Below are 15,887 nucleotides of genomic sequence, written 5' to 3'. Positions count from 1 at the left end.
CTGCATGGTTTTTGATCAGTTATCTACACTTAATATGAGTTTCTGCATCTTCAGAATGAATTAGAATATTAATCATGATGAGAGATTAAGGTAAGAAATTCATGTAGAGGTCTTGTACAAACTTCCTGTCCTTATATATGTCTACCTGTACTGAACCAACTCATGTGTCTCAAGCAATTATAGGTTTTCCCTAATTAAGATTTTAAGATGAGTAAATCTTGGGGAGAAAAAATACTTCTTCAAAATTTGGAGCAGCTGCTATGAATTGTGAATGTATCTCATTTGAATGATTGTTAATACAAAATGTAGAAACATTTTATGTCAACACACTTTGGTTTCTCTTACCTTTTAGGAGCCTAAGTTGCCAAAGGATTACCTTGCACAAAAATTTGTTCTTCTCTTTTGTTTGTAATTCTGTCATAACCATCATTCATCTCACTGCAGTGGCCAACAACCAGGCCTTAGTGGCCACAAATCCTGTAAGTAAAATAAGGTCTAAGTTCAAGGGGTAAATGGGGAAGAAACAAGAGAGGTAGGGAGCTGGGGTTCATACATGTATATACATACAATTAAGTACTAATATATGCATATTTTATGTCTGACACATAAAGAGTATGTATATGTAGCTATATTCCAGTCGAGAAAAGTAAATATATCTCAATATTCCCCAAGTTATAAATATTGAACAGCAAAAGGAAAAATACTTTGCTTCAGTTATCAATATGTTACACGTTTTCACCTCGTTTTATGGTTAGAATCTTGTGGCTGGTGGGACATAATATTTACTCAATCAAATTTTAAAAAATCAATCAAAGCAACTAACTCTGTGTAGTTAGAAAAAGACAGGACATGAAAATGGAAAATGGAAATTATATGCTTGATATCAGACCGACTTAAAAGAGTTAATAAAACTAGGGGAGAAATTACTTATATGTGTCTAATGTTAAATTTTACCAACATAAAATTTTTAAAGTACTCTACCCAATCCTAATAGCCTCAGCAAGCCATTATAAAGTGTTCCCTACAATCAAGCACAGGTTTTATGATAAGTATCAAAAGACATACAAAAGAAGCACAGAACCTATCATAACATGAAAACTATATTTTAAAAACATAACCTGACATTTACTTATATAAAGGTATATATTTTCTTTAAACTCTATGGGCATTTAAGCTATATTTAAATTAAAATATCTGCATAAATAGCAATCATAAATTTGAGTTTTTTAATTTCCTGATTTTATAATATTTGTAGCATCTATACTACAGTTTTGGATGTAGATTTGTATGCATATGCATGCTGCTGCTGCTGCTGCTAAGTCGCTTCAGTCGTGTCCGACTCTGTGCGACCCCGTAGATGGCAGCCCACCAGGCTCTGCCGTCCCTGGGATTCTCCAGGCAAGAACCCTGGAGTGGGTTGCCATTTCCTTCTCCAGTGCATGAAAGTGAAAAGTGAAAGGGAAGTCGCTCAGTCGTGTCCGACTCCTAGCTACCCCATGGACTGCAGCCCACCGGGCTCCTCCATCCATGGGATTTTCCAGGCAGGAGTACTGGAGTGGGGGGCCCTTGCCTTCTCCATGCATATGCATATATGCATACATATAGTAATTTTTAAAGATTAAGTTATCTAGTTATTGAAATGAAGGAAGGGAAGGAATTTTCCCTCAGTGAGTCAATAACCAATCTTCTCATATGTGTTTTACGTGGGCTTTTAGGGTGACTTCCAAAATTCTAAAATTCCCTGCATTATTTGCACATGTGCATCTGGATTGCTTAATCTTATATATGTTCCACTCTAAAGTCACTGGGTGACAAAACACTGGAGTATAATTAGCAAAACAAAAAAATGGCGAATATTCTGCCATTTTAAAGTGCATTTCTTTAGAGCAAGGAGATTTGGAGTTTTGTCATAAAGCTTCAGAGAAAGAGACTCTAAATATTATGCTTATATACAAGGATGTTCTGTTTAACACATAAGTTGCAAAATTTAACATAGTTACTTTTAATATATTCTTGGACAATTTATTTTCTGTTTATAACACCAATGCTGTCATAAAAATGTTTTTCTGAAGCATATTTTTTTATCATAATAGTTTGTAGATTAATTTTTTGATGAAATCAGGAGTTGGAAGCCCAGTTGTATGTTCTGCGGGCTCACTTGTGACTAACTCTTTGTGACCCCATGGACTGTAGCCCGCCAAGCTCCTCTGTCCATGTGATATCCCAGGCAAGAATACCGGAGTGGGTTTTCGTTTCTTTCGCCAGGGAATCTTCCCAACCCAGGGATCGAACCTGTGTCTCCTGCATTGGCAGGCAGATTATTTACCACTGAGCCACCTGGAAATTGTCCCAATTAGATATGTGTATCTAAAAACTATACAAATAAAATTTTATATATGAGGCTTGTTATTCCTATATATGTAGGTAAATAACTCAGCTATATTTCTGAGAGAACATTTAATACAATGTGTTTGATATCATAGGTATTTTTTTTAATTATCCTCAGAAGGTATAACATATGATCAAGAAAACAAAATTGTGTTCAGAGTGTAGCTTTGATTGCTATGGTATGAATATTAGCAAATCATTTAACTTCTTCAACACTCAGTTTTTTTGTCTATAAAATATGTGACTAGTGATATAAAGCATGACTCTCAGAATTACTTTGGCGATTACATAAAATAATACACACAAAAGTATTTTTAAGCCAGCTCAATGCATAAATGTTATTACTAGTACTCTATGATAATCTACTATTTATTTTCTAGAGCATCTAATTTCCAGTTTTCCTTTCAGTGAAAAAAGCTTCTTATTCTAAAAACAATGATAATACCCACTAAGTATTTGAGATCGAGTCTGAAAATCGGAGATGATGGGAGTAACTGGCTGTGTATTTCTGGGAGAGCTTTACATTTATTCCTCTTGTTGATGGAGTAAACAATATCTCTTATTCCTCTGTGTTTTCTTTATGCAATATTTAAACCTCTCTTCCTGTCTCTTTAAGAGTAAAAAAAAAAGTGAAGACCTCAGGAAAAGAGGAAGGAAAAGCATAACTTTTCCTTCTTTTACCTACATGAAATCCTCAAATCCTGTATTTAAATTTAAAAAAAAAAAAGAATGGGTTCATTAGATATTATTTAATAAACATACACATTGGTAGCATGCAGGGCTTCCTCAAGTATTTGGCACTTTTCATGAATACTTTTAAAATTATTAATATAATTATTACAAGTTTCCAATAGAATGTAACAATAAAGGAGTTCATGATGACATAGTTAAAATAGACATAAAGTCTTCAAGGGCAAACTTTTTACTTGTAATTACACAATAGCTAGAACAATATTAAGAAAATACACATCCACTAAGTGTAGTAAATTTGGAATTCGCATATTTCCTGGGAGATGTACTATAAATCTCTGGAGTCAGTGGCTAAATACTTTAAGGAGGCACCATTAGATAAGAATGAAGACTGGACTTTAAAAATCTGAATCATTAGTGGGAAAAATTTGGTGTAGAGGAGAGAAAATTCTGTGTTTCTGTATAACTAAACTAAACTAGAATATTGTTTTACATGTTTGTTTATAAACAACTAAATATTGATTGCTTTCTGGGAATCCCTTGGTGGTCCAGTTGTTAGGCCTGTGTTTCCACTGCTGGGGCCCAGATTCCATCCCTGGTCAGGGACCTAGGATCCCCCAAGGTGTGTGACACAGCTAAAAAACATACACATAGATACATACATATGTGTATATGTATATATGTGTGTGTGTGTGTGTGTGTATAATGTATATATTGCTGTCTTTTTTCCCTCACAGGTTAGTTGTAAAGTGTCCCAGTTCATTCATCTTTACCTGATGGGCTGTAACTACTTTTGGATGCTTTGTGAAGGCATTTACCTACATACGCTTGTTGTAGTGGCTGTATTTGCAGAGAAGCAGCACTTGATGTGGTATTATTTTCTTGGCTGGGGTAAGTGCCATTATGCATATCTACTGATCCATCTTTTAAAAAAGCTTTGGAAGGATGCAGAGTTCCTTTGTAATAAAAATATACTTATGATTACTCATTTTTAAAACAATATCAACTGATTAACCTTTGCTTAATGCTGTAAATTAAAATATCTAAAGTAACACTGACTCACTGTTTTTAGTAACCACAGAACAATTAATGATACATGTATTTTTTTTCTATTTAATATTCCAGTGTATGTTTTGGCTGACTATGTAGTGACTAAAACAATAGAATTATAAATTAAAGGATCTAGTCTTCGCACTATTCTGAATTTCCTTTTTCCTCAGGTACAAAATGAGGGCATTGATCTTAACTAGCTTTGAAATTCCATTCTAAAAATGCTTGTTTTAAAAAAATTATCATTTTAAGAGTAGAGGATTCAGTAATTGAATTGACAGCCAAAAAATCTTTTTCCACACAGTCATCTGACCTGTTATTATTCACAAAGCAAAAAATAATACATTTTTAGCATATTTTTTAAATAACTGGAATAAAGAGAAACATAAAATGTTAAAAAGGAATGCAATAGAACTAGTTTCCAGAAACAAAACTTAAATTATATTGATATATCTATCCATCTATATATTTACCCAATCAGATAATAGAAGTAGAGATATAGAGGTACCAAAAACATCAAATCCCTTATGATTATACAGTGGAAGTAAGAAATAAATTTAAGGGACTAGATATGATAGACAGAGTGCCTGATGAACTATGGATGGAGGTTTGTGATGTTGTACAGAAGACAGGGATCAAGACCATCCCCATGGAAAAGAAATGCAAAAAAGCAAAATGGCTGTCTCAGGAGGGCTTACAAATAGCTGTGAAAAGAAAAGTGAAAAGCAAAGGAGAAAAGAAAAGATATTCTCATTTGAATGCAGAGTTCCAAAGAATAGTAAGAAGAGATAAGAAAGCCTTCCTCAGTGATCAATGCAAAGAAATAGAGGAAAACAACAGAATGGGAAAGACTAGAGATCTCTTCAAGAGAATTAGAGATACCAAGAGAATATTTCATCAAAGACGGGCTCGATAAAGGACAGAAATGGTATGGACCTAACAGAAGCAGAAGATATTAAGAAGAGGTGGCAGAATACACAGAAGAACTGTACAAAAAGGATCTTCATGACCAAGATAATCATAATGGTGTGATCACTCATCTAGAGCCAGACATCCTGGAATGTGAAGTCAAGTGGGCCTTAGAAAGCATCACTACGAACAAAACTAGTGGAGGTGATGGAATTCCAGTTGAGCTATTTCAAATCCTAAAAAATGATGCTGTGAAAGGGCTGCACTCAATATGCCAGCAAATTTGGAAAACTCAGCAGTGGCCACAGGACTGGAAAAGGTCAGTTTTCATTCCAATTCCAAAGAAAGGCAGTGCCAAAGAATGCTCAAACTACCACACAATTGCACTCATCTCACACACTAGTAAAGTAATGCTCAAAAGTCTCCAAGCCAGGCTTCAGCAATATGTGAACCGTGAACTTCCTGATGTTCAAGCTGGTTTTAGAAAAGGCAGAGGAACCAGAAATCAAATTGCCAACATCCACTGGATCATAGAAAAAGCAAGAGAGTTCCAGAAAAACATCTATTTCTGCTTTATTGACTATGCCAAATCCTTTGACTGTGTGGATCACAATAAACTATGGAAAATTCTGAAAGAGATGGGAATACCAGACCACCTGACCTGCCTCTTGAGAAACCTATGTGCAGGTCAGGAAGCAATAGTTAGAACTGGACATGGAACAACAGACTGGTTCCAAATAGGAAAAGGAGTATGTCAAGGCTGTATATTGTCACCCTGCTTATTTAACTTATATGCAGAGTACATCATGAGAAATGCTGGACTGGAAGAAGCACAAGCTGGAATCAAGATTGCTGAGAGAAATATCAATAACCTCAGATATGCAGATGACACCACCCTTATGGCAGAAAATGAAGAACTAAAACGCCTCTTGATGAAAGTGAAAGAGGAGAGTGAAAAAGTTGGCTTAAAGCTCAACATTCAGAAAACGAAGATCATGGCATCCAGTCCCATCACTTAATGGGAAATAGATGGGGAAACAGTGGAAACAGTGTCAGACTTTATTTTGTGGGGCTCCAAAATCACTGCAGATGATGATTGCAGCCATGAAATTAAAAGACACTTACTCCTTGGAAGGAAAGTTATGACCAAGCTAGATAACATATTCAAAAGCAGAGAGATTACTTTGCCAACAAAGGTCTGTCTAGTCAAGGCTATGGTTTTTCCAGTGGTCATGTATTGATGTGAGAGTTGGACTGTGAAGAAAGCTGAGTGATACTTTTGAACTGTGGTGTTGGAGAAGAGTCCTGAGAATCCTTTGTACTGCAAGAAGACTCAACCAGTCCATCATAAGGAGATCAGTCCTGGGTGTTCATTGGAAGACTGATGCTGAGGCTGAAGCACCCATATTGGCCACCTCATGCGAAGAGTTGACTCATTGGAAAAGACCCTGATGCTGGAAGGGATTGGAGGCAGGAGGAGAAGGGGACGAGAAAGATGAGATGGCTGTTTGGCATGACCGACTTGATGCACATGAGTTTGGGTGAACTTGGAGAGTTGGTGATAGACAGGGAGGTCTGGCGTGTTGCGATTCATGGGGTCCCAAAGAGGCGGACATGACTTTGTGACTGAACTGAATTGAACTGATAAACACACCATCTTTATTTTTTCAGTGAAACAGAATTTATTTCTATTGATTATTTGATATTATTGAGTATAAAAATATCAGATATATGTTTCCCAAGTGAGTGCAATTTTTGCTCGGTTGCCTCCATGTGTGTATGTGTATATGTTCAGTTGTATGGAACACTTTGCAACCCCATGGACTGTAGCCCCCAGGCTCCTCTGTCCATGGGATTTCCCAGGCAAGAATACTGAATTGAGTTGTCATTTCCTCCTCCAGGGAATCTGCCAACCCATGACCAAATCCTCATATCTTGTGTCTCTTTCATTGGCAGGTGGATTCTTTACCACTGCACCACCTGGAAGCCCATGTATTTAGGCTATTAGTATATCTAGGTTACCTTTATAAAAGATATCTTCCTTTTATGTTTGAAATATCTGATTTAGAATGCTAAGAGCATGCAAAATTTCTGATATATAAACCATCTTTCTCTTTTCTTCTTCATGTAGTCAGTCTCAACTTCTTCCCACATCTGATTATCTACAAAGTATTTGCCAATTCCGTCTTACAGAAAATATGTGGATTCTGAATTTCTTCTAAGCATCTGAGAATAGGCAGCAAATTTATGAACTTAGGCCCTGGAGTCCACTGATTCAAAATGACTCATATTAGAATAAACTATATGCACATACTTGAAAATATAGATACCTAATACTTTACCAAATTTACTCTTCAACTAGACAGATAACACTTACTTGATAGGCATATAATGGCCAGTTATTTTTGCTCCTAGACTATCTCTGAGTTCCAAGTTTCATGATATATTTTAGGAATTCCATCTATAGAGAAAGTTGCCTATTTATTTTCTGTTTGACATTTATAGGATTCCCACTGATTCCTGCTTGTATTCATGCTGTTGCCAGAAGATTATATTACAATGACAAGTAAGATAACCTCTCTTTTTTACTTCAATTGGAAATAAGTAGAATGAAAATATTCAACATAATTTTCCTGCTTTTTTCCCTAGCTGCTGGATCAGTTCTGATACGCAACTTCTCTACATTATTCATGGCCCAATTTGTGCTGCTTTATTGGTATGTAATTAAAATGCTCCTTTTTCCATCATTGTTCATAGCGCAACTTAATTTCTTGAAACATCTAGCCTATAATATCCTTTAGGATTTCAGTGGACATAGACAGCATACTCACAGTGTTTGATTGAAGAGGGTTTAATGAAGGTGTTGGTTATTTGAGAGTTTTTTAAAAATAACTGGAGGGCTTATTTGAACTGTTGGCAAAAAGAGTAAAGAAACTAATTCACAAGGATGGTGAGGTAGCAGGGGCAACAGTGGGATGCTATTATCATGGCTAGACTTGAAGAGAAGAGGAGAGGACAAAACAGTGTTACTGAGGTTGGGTGAGTGTTAGGAGGGCTGGCCCAATAGGAAGTGTGGCCTTGGGTAGAGGAACACAGCTACTGCCAAAACCACAGCTTAACAGGGAAAAAAGATAAAGAAATACTCAAACTTCTCTCTCTGCCCATGCTCTGATCTCCTGGTTCCTCCCATTGGCCAAATGCAGCAAAAGTCTGAGGGCAAGAAAGTCTGGTGATGAAGTGGTCCTCAGAGCTGTCTCAGAGCCTCCAGGGTGCCGAGCACAACAGAGGAAGGCAGAGAAGGGATCTAGTGAGTGTGGGTGGCAATCAAAATTCTAAATCAGAAGGTTAAGGAAATAATAAATGCACTTAACAAGTGAGAAATGTAACAGCAATTAGCACAGTTCTTGAAAGAGCTTGTCCACATCAACATTGGGAGGAAAGAGAATGCGGTGCGATTAGGATAAAATATTACATAGGAATATAGCCCATCTAGCTGCTCAGTAAGAAAGGAAGTGAAAATCCACGTTATGTGCATAATGCTTTTTCTATTTTTTTCTGGCCTAACAAAAGATTAGGAGCCCTTTTTTCTTCCAGGATAAAATGTTCTGCCTTTGTTTAAGCTCTAGGTCTTCTCACTGGGCAATTCCAAGGTCTTGGGAGGTGCTCTAGCGATCGTTTATATGGTCACATGTTTTTTGCACAATTTTTATAAATAAAATATTTCAACCACAATCAGTTTCTTTCCACTCAGACTTCCTCTGCCACATTTCCCCTTAAGCAGGGTGGTAATAGAGTGACTACAGCACTTTTGAGATCTTGCTAAGGGGAAATTAAGAGAGGATGCATTTAATTTGTGTTTAGTGAGAAGTGTTTAGCTCCCTTCAGTGCACAGTTAAGTGATTGCTGGCTAATCTAGTAGGGGAGTACTTTCAGGAATCCTGTTGCCACTGAGCTCAGGCTTCCTGCTGTGAGCCTACTTGGTATGGTGGTGTGAAAAATGTGCCATGGTACCTACCACCTATGTGAACTTTATGGGTGTTGGAGTTAATATGTTTCTTCTATTTTACTTACTTAGTTTTTCTCTAAGATAGATGAGATTTAGATGTAATTCATCTGAACTTCACAATTCTTGCTCTATTTGTATTTAAAATAAGTGGAAATATTTTTAAAAAATCAGGAGGACATTCTCATTTCTAGTTTCACATATTAAATCAGGCTTGCATTTTGGAGAAGCACTTTGTATTTAGAAGTTTTCTTATAATGGGCATCTAAATTGCAACATTTATACTGATTTTTATAATTGTGATTTTTTCATATTAGGATTATAAAATATTCTAAATTTATAAACAGATAAAATGGTATTATACCTCTTCTTCTATGGGTTGGTAGTAATTTCCACTTAGTTAAAACTTTTAAAATAATAATAAATGCCCTGGGAGGGAATACAGTAGGATAGGTGGAATAGCAGCTGATGTGTTGATTCATCACATTTCATTTTTACACCTGTTGAAGTGGCTTATGTGGCTTTTGTCTTTAACAGAGACATTCCTATGTCTGTAACCATGTTTCTTTTCATAGATGTGTTTCCATCAGGACTATAGTTAGCTGTTTATTTTTGAAGCATATGCTCCATTGAATTCCCTAAAAGAATGGTAGTGGAATATTTTTTATGCCCAGTTATTTTCATAATACATGCCTCAAATCAGCAAATGTATGTTATTTGTCCATTGCTTTCTATATTAGATGAGATACTATCATTATTTTTCCAATTAATAGAAGTATGTAAGATATAAATTGCATAGAGTATGCAGTTTGAAAATTTTAGATTATTAAACAAAGCACAGATGCTAAAAGTCAGGGTGAGAAAAAAGGAAAGAGAACAGCATATTAGAAAAAGAGCCCTAAGCGGCTTTTCTGGGGCTAATATCTGTAGTTCTATGGAAGTCATAAGGAATGGGCATAGAGGAAATAGACAAAATTACAGATATTGACATGAGTGAAGATAAGAAAGAAAGTATGGTTCAGCCAAAGAGTGAGAGAGAGAGAAATATATTTCTGTAGAACTCTGCTCATTTCCTGAACACTATATTTTTGAAGTTTTTTGTCTCCCTTTCAAAGGGAACATTTTCTCTTGGGGAAAGTTTTTAATTCATAGGACTTTAAAATCACAGAAAGTAATTAACAGAAGGTTCTGCTGGATGCCAAAATTTTTTTAACCCTGGGATGATCTAGGTTGAATATCAACTAGTTTAAGTATGTGATTCAGCCTCTTCATAAGGATGAAGACTATAGTACTATAATGGGGAGTTGGGATGATTTTTGTTACACACACTTGGCTATTATGATATAATACATATTTGGATGGGCTTCCCAGGTGGCCCTAGGGGTAAAGAACACACCTACGAATGCGGGAGACATAAGAGACACAGTTTTGATCCCTGGGTCAGGAAGATCCTCTGGAGGAAGACATGGCAACCATTCCATTATTCTTCCATGGAAAATTCCATGAACCAAGGAGCCTGGTGGGCTACAGTCCATGGGGTAGCAAAGAGTTAGACAAGACTAAAACAACTTAACACACACACACATATTTGGAAAGTACTTCATTTGGACACTAATACAGAGTAGAGACTTAAAATAATTAGCCTTTGTTACAAACAATTGTTTCCTTTCTTTGGGATTAAAATATTCAAAGTTTTGGTTTTCTTAATCATAGCAGGACTTTAAATTATTGCATAAGAAAATAAACTAAGCAAAACAATCAGATGTTACTCAACTGAATGTGGCCCACAATAACACCACCATAATTTTATTTTTTAAGATATAAGTCCATTAAAATTAATGTACTTTTTAAGTTAATAAGTCACAATTCCAATATCTAAAGAAAACAAAACATATTAATAAATATATTAATATCTGTACCCCATGCTCATAGCAGCATTATCCACAATAGCTAAGACATGGAAACAACCTAAGAAGGATACACACACACACATACAAACACACAAATTACTATTTAGCCACAAAAAATGAGAAAATCCTGACACTGGAGACAACATGAACGAAACTTGAGGGCATTACACCAAGCAAAATAAGTTAGACAGAGAAAGACAGATACTGTATGATCTCACTTATATGTGGAATCTAAACAAATAGACAAGCTCATAGGAATAAAGAGATCATATTTGCAGTTGCCCTTAGGGGTTAGGGATGGAGGAATTGGATGAAGATCATCAAAAGGCACAAATTCCCAGGTGTAAGATGAAGGAGAACAAGGAATGTAATGTACAGCATGATGATTATTGTTATCACCACTGTATGATATATATGTAAGTTGCTAAGAATAAATTGTAAAAGTTCTCAGCATAAGGACATTTATATATATATATATACATATACATACATACTTTTTTGGTATCTGTATGAGATGGTTGACATTAGCTTAATGTATTGTGGTTATCATTTCACAATATATGTGAGATTAAATCATTTTGCTATGCAACCTAAACTTAAATAATGTCAATTATGTGTCAGTAAAGCTGGAGAAAAAAAAGAAAAATTCAACAGCAGAAATAAAAATTAATATTAAGCAAGTATCTCTTCAACAGAACATTTTCTTTTTTTTTTAAATTTTATTTCTACTTTATTTTACTTTACAATACTGTATTGGTTTTGCCATACATTGACATGAATCTGCCACGGGTGTATATGAGCTCCCAATCCTGAACCCCCCTCCCACCTCCCACCCCATATCATCTCTCTGGATCATCCCCATGCACCAGCCCCAAGCATCCTGTATCTTGTATTGAACATAGACTGGCTCTTTGTTTCTTACATGATAGTATACATGTTTCAATGCCATTCTCCCAAATCATCCCACCCTCTCCCTCTCCCTCATGGTCCAAAAGTCCATTCTATACATCTGTGTCTCTCTTGCTGTCTCACATACAGGGTCATCATTACCATCTTTCTAAATCCCATATATATGTGTCAGTATACTGTATTGGTGTTTTTCTTTCTGGTTTACTTCACTGTGTATAATCGGTTCCAGTTTCATCCATCTCATTAGAACTGATTCAAATTTATTCTTTTTAATGGCTGAATAATACTCCATTGTGTATATGTACCACTGCTTTCTTATCCATTCGTCTGCTGATGGACATCTAGGTTGTTTCCATGTCCTGGCTATTATAAACAGTGCTGCAATGAACATTGGGGTACATGTGTCTCTTTCAATTCTGGTTTCCTCAGTGTGTTTGCCCAGCAGTGGGATTGCTGGGTCATCAGGCAGTTCTATTTGCAATTTTTTAAGGAATCTCCATACTGTTCTCCATAGTGGCTGTACTAGTTTGCATTCCCACCAACAGTGTAAGAGAGTTCCCTTTTCTCCACATCCTCTCCAGCATTTACTGTGTGTAGACTTTTGGATTGTAGCTATTCTGACTGCTGTGAAATGGTACCTCATTGTGGTCGTTATTTGCATTTATCTGATAATGAGTGATGTTGAGCATCTTTTCATGTGTTTGTTAGCCATCCGTATGTCTTCTTTGGAGAAATGTCTGTTTAGTTCTTTGGCCCATTTTTTGATTGGGTCATTTATTTTTCTGGAGTTGAGCTGCATAAGTTGCTTGTATATTTTTGAGATTAGTTGTTTGTCAGTTGCTTCATTTGCTATTGTTTTCTCCCATTCAGAAGGTGGTCTTTTCACCTTACTTATAGTTTCCTTTGTTGTGCAGAAGCTTTTAATTTTCGTTAGATCCCATTTGTTTATTTTTGCTTTTATTTCCAGTATTCTGGGGGGTGGATCATAGAGGATCCTGCTGTAATTTATGTTGGAGAGTGTTTTGCCTATGTTCTCCTCTAGGAGTTTTATAGTTTCTGGTCTTATGTTTAGATCTTTAATCCATTTTGAGTTTATTTTTGTGTGTGGTGTTAGAAAGTGATCTAGTTTCATTCTTTTACAAGTGGTTGACCAGTTTTCCCAGCACCACTTGTTAAAGAGATTGTCTTTACTCCATTGTATATACTTGCCTCTTTTGTCAAAGATAAGGTGTCCATAGGTGTGTGGATTTATCTCTGGGCTTTCTATTTTGTTCCACTGATCTATATTTCTGTCTTTGTGCCAGTACCATACTGCCTTGATGACTGTGGCTTTGTAGTAGAGCCTGAAATAAGGCAGGTTGATTCCTCCAGTTCCATTCTTCTTTCTCAAGATTGCTTTGGCTACTCGAGGTTTTTTTTTTTTATTTCCGTACAAATCTTGAAATTATTTGTTCTAGTTCTGTGAAAAATACCACTGGTAGCTTGATAGGGATTGCATTGAATCTGTAGATTGCTTTGGGTAGTATACTCATTTTCACTATAATGATTCTTCCAATCCATGAACATGGTATATTTTTCTATCTATTAGTGTCCTCTTTGATTTCTTTTACCAGTGTTTTATAGTTTTCTATATATAGGTCTTTAGTTTCTTTAGGTAGGTATATTCCTAAGTATTTTATTCTTTTCGTTGCAATGGTGAAAGGAATTTTTCCTTAATTTCTCTTTCTACTTTCTCATTATTAGTGTATAGAAATGCAAGGGATTTCTGTGTGTTGATTTTATATCCTGCAACTTTACTATATTCATTGATTAGCTCTAGTAATTTTCTGGTGGAGTCTTCAGGATTTTCTATGTAGAGGATCATGTCATCTGCAAACAGTGAGTTTTACTTCTTCTTTTCCAGTTTGGATTCCTTTTATTTCTTTTTCTGCTCTGATTGCTGTCGCCAAAACTTCCAGAACTATGTTGAATAGTAGCGGTGAAAATGGGCACCCTTGTCTTGTTCCTGACTTTAGGGGAAATGATTTCAATTTTTCACCATTGAGGATAATGTTTGCTGTGGCTTTGTCATAGATAGCTTTTATTATGTTGAGGTATGTTCCTTCTATTCCTGCTTTCTGGTGAGTTTTTATCATAAATGGGTGTTGAATTTTGTCAAAGGCCTTCTCTGCATCTATTGAGATAATCATATGGCTTTTATTTTTCAATTTGTTAATGTGGTGAATTACATTGATTGATTTGTGGATATTGAAGAATCCTTGCATCCCTGGGATAAAGCCCACTTGGTCATGGTGTATGATCTTTTTAATGTGTTGTTGGATTCTGATTGCTAGAGTTTTGTTGAGGATTTTTGCATCTATGTTCATCAGTGATATTGGCCTGTAGTTTTCTTTTTTTGTGGCATCTTTGTCAGGTTTTGGTATTAGGGTGATGGTGGTCTCATAGAAAGAGTTTGGAAGTTTACCTTCCTCTGCAATTTTCTGGAAGAGTTTGAGTAGGATAGGTGTTAGCTCTTCTCGAAATTTTTGGTAGAATTCAGCTGTGAAGCCGTCTGGACCTGGGCTTTTGTTTGCTGGAAGATTTCTGATTACAGTTTCAATTTCCATGCTTGTGATGGGTCTGTTAAGATTTTCTATTTCTTCCTGGTTCAGTTTTGGAAAGTTGTACTTTTCTAAGAATTTGTCCATTTCTTCCACGTTGTCCATTTTATTGGCATATAATTGCTGATAGTAGTCTCTTATGATCCTTTGTATTTCTGTGTTGTCTGTTGTGATCTCTCCATTTTCATGTCTAATTTTGTTGATTTGATTTTTCTCTTTGTTTCTTGATAAGTCTGGCTAATGGTTTGTCAATTTTATTTATCCTTTCAAAGAATCAGCTTTTGGCTTTGTTGATTTTTGCTATGGTCTCTTTTGTTTCTTTTGCATTTATTTCTGCCCTAATTTTTAAGATTTCTTTCCTTCTACTAACTCTGGGGTTCTCCATTTCTTCCTTTTCTAGCTGCTTTAGGTGTACAGTTAGGTTATTTATTTGACTTTTGTCTTGTTTCTTGATGTATGCCTGTATTGCTATGAACTTTCCTCTTAGCACTGCTTTTATAGTGTCCCACAGGTTTTGGGTTGTTGTGTTTTCATTTTCACTCATTTCTATGCATATTTTGATTTCTTTTTTGATTTCTTCTGTGATTTGTTGGTTATTCAGAAGCGTGTTGTTTAACCTCCATATGTTGGAATTTTTAATAGTTTTTCTCCTGTAATTAAGATCTAATCTTAATGCATCATGGTCAGAAAAGATGCTTGGAATGATTTCAATTTTTTTTGAATTTATCAAGGTTAGATTTATGGCCCAGGATGTGATCTATCCTGGAAAAGGTTCTGTGAGCACTTGAGAAAAACGTGAAATTCATTGTTTTGGGGTGAAATGTCCCATAGATATCAATTAGGTCTAACTGGTCTATTGTATCATTTAAAGTTTGCATTTCTTTGTTAATTTTCTGTTTAGTTGATCTGTCCATAGGTGTGAGTGGGGGTAAAAAAGTCTCTCACTATTATTGTGTTATTGTTAATTTCCCCTTTCATACTTGTTAGCAAGAACATTTTCTTGTGTACTGAAAATATTCTAAGATTTATAAAATCAGTGATTCTTCAGTAAAGATTCTTAATATGAAATAATTTCCATATGCCATTTTATTTTCTTTTAGGTGAACCTTTTTTTCCTATTAAATATTGTACGTGTTCTTATCACCAAGTTAAAAGTTACTCATCAAGCAGAATCCAATCTCTACATGAAAGCTGTGAGAGCTACGCTTATCCTGGTGCCATTACTTGGCATTGAATTTGTGCTGATTCCATGGCGACCTGAAGGAAAGATTGCAGAAGAGATATATGATTACATTATAAACATCCTCATGCACTATCAGGTATGGTGTTCTTGCATCATGAAGGCACCTTGTGATGTTTGGATGTAAATTTACATGTAGCTTTGACTTCATTTTTGACTACCTATACAGCAAATTGATTACCAAAAAA

At 35.6% G+C, this 15,887-nt stretch overlaps 1 protein-coding gene across 5 annotated transcripts in view; it reads left to right on the top strand.

Annotated features, from left to right (window-relative positions):
- The window catches only part of CALCRL (calcitonin receptor like receptor), a 133,574-nt gene that overhangs the window by 110,350 nt on the left and 7,337 nt on the right, over nucleotides 1–15,887 (top strand). For all 5 annotated transcript variants that reach the window (XM_040227776.1, XM_040227775.1, XM_040227774.1 and 2 more), the window contains 5 exons: nucleotides 353–479; nucleotides 3,816–3,969; nucleotides 7,543–7,603; nucleotides 7,687–7,753; nucleotides 15,560–15,778. In XM_040227776.1, coding sequence (XP_040083710.1) covers nucleotides 353–479; nucleotides 3,816–3,969; nucleotides 7,543–7,603; nucleotides 7,687–7,753; nucleotides 15,560–15,778 — 628 coding nt within the window. The remainder of the gene's footprint in view (nucleotides 1–352; nucleotides 480–3,815; nucleotides 3,970–7,542; nucleotides 7,604–7,686; nucleotides 7,754–15,559; nucleotides 15,779–15,887) is intronic.

Source organism: Oryx dammah, unplaced genomic scaffold (assembly GCF_014754425.2).
Source record: "Oryx dammah isolate SB20612 unplaced genomic scaffold, SCBI_Odam_1.1 HiC_scaffold_27, whole genome shotgun sequence".
In the NCBI taxonomy this organism is placed as follows: domain Eukaryota; kingdom Metazoa; phylum Chordata; class Mammalia; order Artiodactyla; family Bovidae; genus Oryx; species Oryx dammah.
The sequence above is the reverse complement of the archived record's forward strand: the minus strand, read 5'-3'. Positions and strand labels throughout refer to the sequence as shown.